At 61.1% G+C, this 1,858-nt stretch overlaps 1 protein-coding gene across 1 annotated transcript; it reads right to left on the reverse strand.

Moving 5' to 3' along the window:
- Positions 1-146: 146 nt before the first annotated feature.
- Positions 147-1,091, reverse strand: EMIHUDRAFT_255738 (hypothetical protein; the record flags this gene model as incomplete). Its single annotated transcript, XM_005771467.1, has 3 exons — positions 147-715; positions 793-1,016; positions 1,087-1,091. Coding segments are annotated over 3 exons (798 nt in total), but the record flags the coding sequence as incomplete, so codon positions are not given.
- Between the last annotated feature and the right edge of the window lie 767 nt (positions 1,092-1,858).

A 1,858-nucleotide genomic window follows, 5' to 3' on the forward strand; every position in this document is an offset into this window, starting at 1 on the left:
ATCGCCGCGGCGGTAGGCGTCGAAGCGGCGGTGAACGGGCGAGGCGAGCGGTCAATCGCGGCGGCGAGAGCGAGGCAAGCCGCTTGTGGCGCGAGCGACTGTGCGAGCGACTTGGTGAGCCGAGGCAGGAGCGACCCGATGGACACCTCCACGTCGGCATCGGCAGCGCGCTCTAGGACCGCTACGATGGCGATGGCCGCCCCCTCCTGCATTGCGGCGTTTGGAGCGGAGAGGGCCGTGACAAGAGGCGAGAAGAGGACCGCCAGCCGCAGGCTCGCGACGGAGCCAAAAGCTGGCCCACCCTCAACCGGCGGGAACTGCGAGAGTGCTGCAGCTATCCGGCCAAGCGCAGCGGCGCAAGTCTCTCGCTGGCGAGCGTCGCCGCGTCCAATCTGCGCAACGATGGCGGTGACAATCTTGACTGCGTTCGGCAAACACTCCAACGGCGACGTCTCAAAGGCCTCGGCCAAAATGGAGACGGTCTCGCACGAGGCAACCACTCCCGGCGCCCTCCTCAGGTTCTTCAGGAGCGCGCTGAGGAGAGAGCTGAGGGAGCCGGCCTCGAGACATGCGCGGAGCTCGAGCGCGCCCTGCCGTTGCGTGCTGCGCGCGTCGAGCTTTTCGAGCGCCTTCGCCGTCTTGTACTCCATCCGACGCTGGGGCGAAGGCCTCGAAACGAAGGCCTCGAAAACGAAGGCCTCAAAAGACCAGAGGCCTCAAAAGACCAGTGTGGTGCGCCCAGGTTCTCGCGCGCAAAAATCCCTCGCCGCGCCCGCGGATTCTCGCTGCAACCTTCCTGCCACCTCTCGCGGTCGTCCCACACTGTCGTTCTCCCTCCTGTCGCGTCCTCCTCTGTCGCGTCGCTCTCCTCTGCCTCGTCCAGCGACGCCGCCGCCGCCTGCCGATCCCTTGGCCTTGCTCTCGCGGCTACCTTCTCCCTCCCGCCTTTCGGCGCAACTCTGCCCTCCTCTGGTGCTCTCCATTCTGGAAACTCGCGTTCCGACTCGCGAGTTTCCCTGAGTCTGAGAGCTGGTCTGCGTCTCTGGGGCAAAATCTGAGGCAAAATCGAGGAAACCGGCAACATACCACATTACCGGGTATTTTTCAGGTATATACCCGGGAGCCGGGTCTCCAGGTATACCCGCAAAATACCCGGTATTTTGCCGTTAATTTTGGCTGATTTTGGGCCCAAACCAGCCTCAGACTCGGCTCAGAGCCCGGAAAAGTTGATGGTTTCCCCGGGAAAATAGAGAGGAAAAGAGAGGGTGCTGTTAGAGAAAAAAGGAAAGGAAAAGAGACGGGTGCGAGAGGAAAAGTATAGTCAGCCATCTCTGACAGGTTTCGCTCATGCGTTTTTGTTTGTCCAGTCTGAGAGAGATTTTTGAAAACCAACAAGAAAACACGACTCTCACAGTGATTTATTTGGGCTCGGCAGCTTGTCAGCCCTCACTCACTCAGCCGAAGCTGGGGCCGTTCTCTCCTTCTGAGCACGGGCGTCAAACAAACGACTGCAGAGGCCCCTAGAGAGGCCCGCGGCGCTTACGGGGCTAACTTTACGCTAGAGCCTACGACGCACGATCGATCGGGCTCATCAATCACGTCATACTAGCACCCTCCCCGAGCTCAAGGAGAAGGGCGAGAGGGGGGACGACACTGCTCCAGCAGCGTGCACCTCGATCCTGTACCGTGTTTGTTATGACCCCACCCAATGAACACACCAGCGAGGGAGGGCGAGACGATCGAGGGGTCCCGTACCATGCGGAATCGATCCTATCTATCCAGTGCTCAAGTGCTCAAGAAGGGCGCGAGGCGCTCCTCCGGCAGCACCGCCGGCGTCGTCGGGTCAAACAGCTTTCTG

Source organism: Emiliania huxleyi (assembly GCF_000372725.1).
Source record: "Emiliania huxleyi CCMP1516 unplaced genomic scaffold EMIHUscaffold_3830, whole genome shotgun sequence".
NCBI classification, from domain to species: Eukaryota; Haptophyta; order Isochrysidales; family Noelaerhabdaceae; genus Emiliania; species Emiliania huxleyi.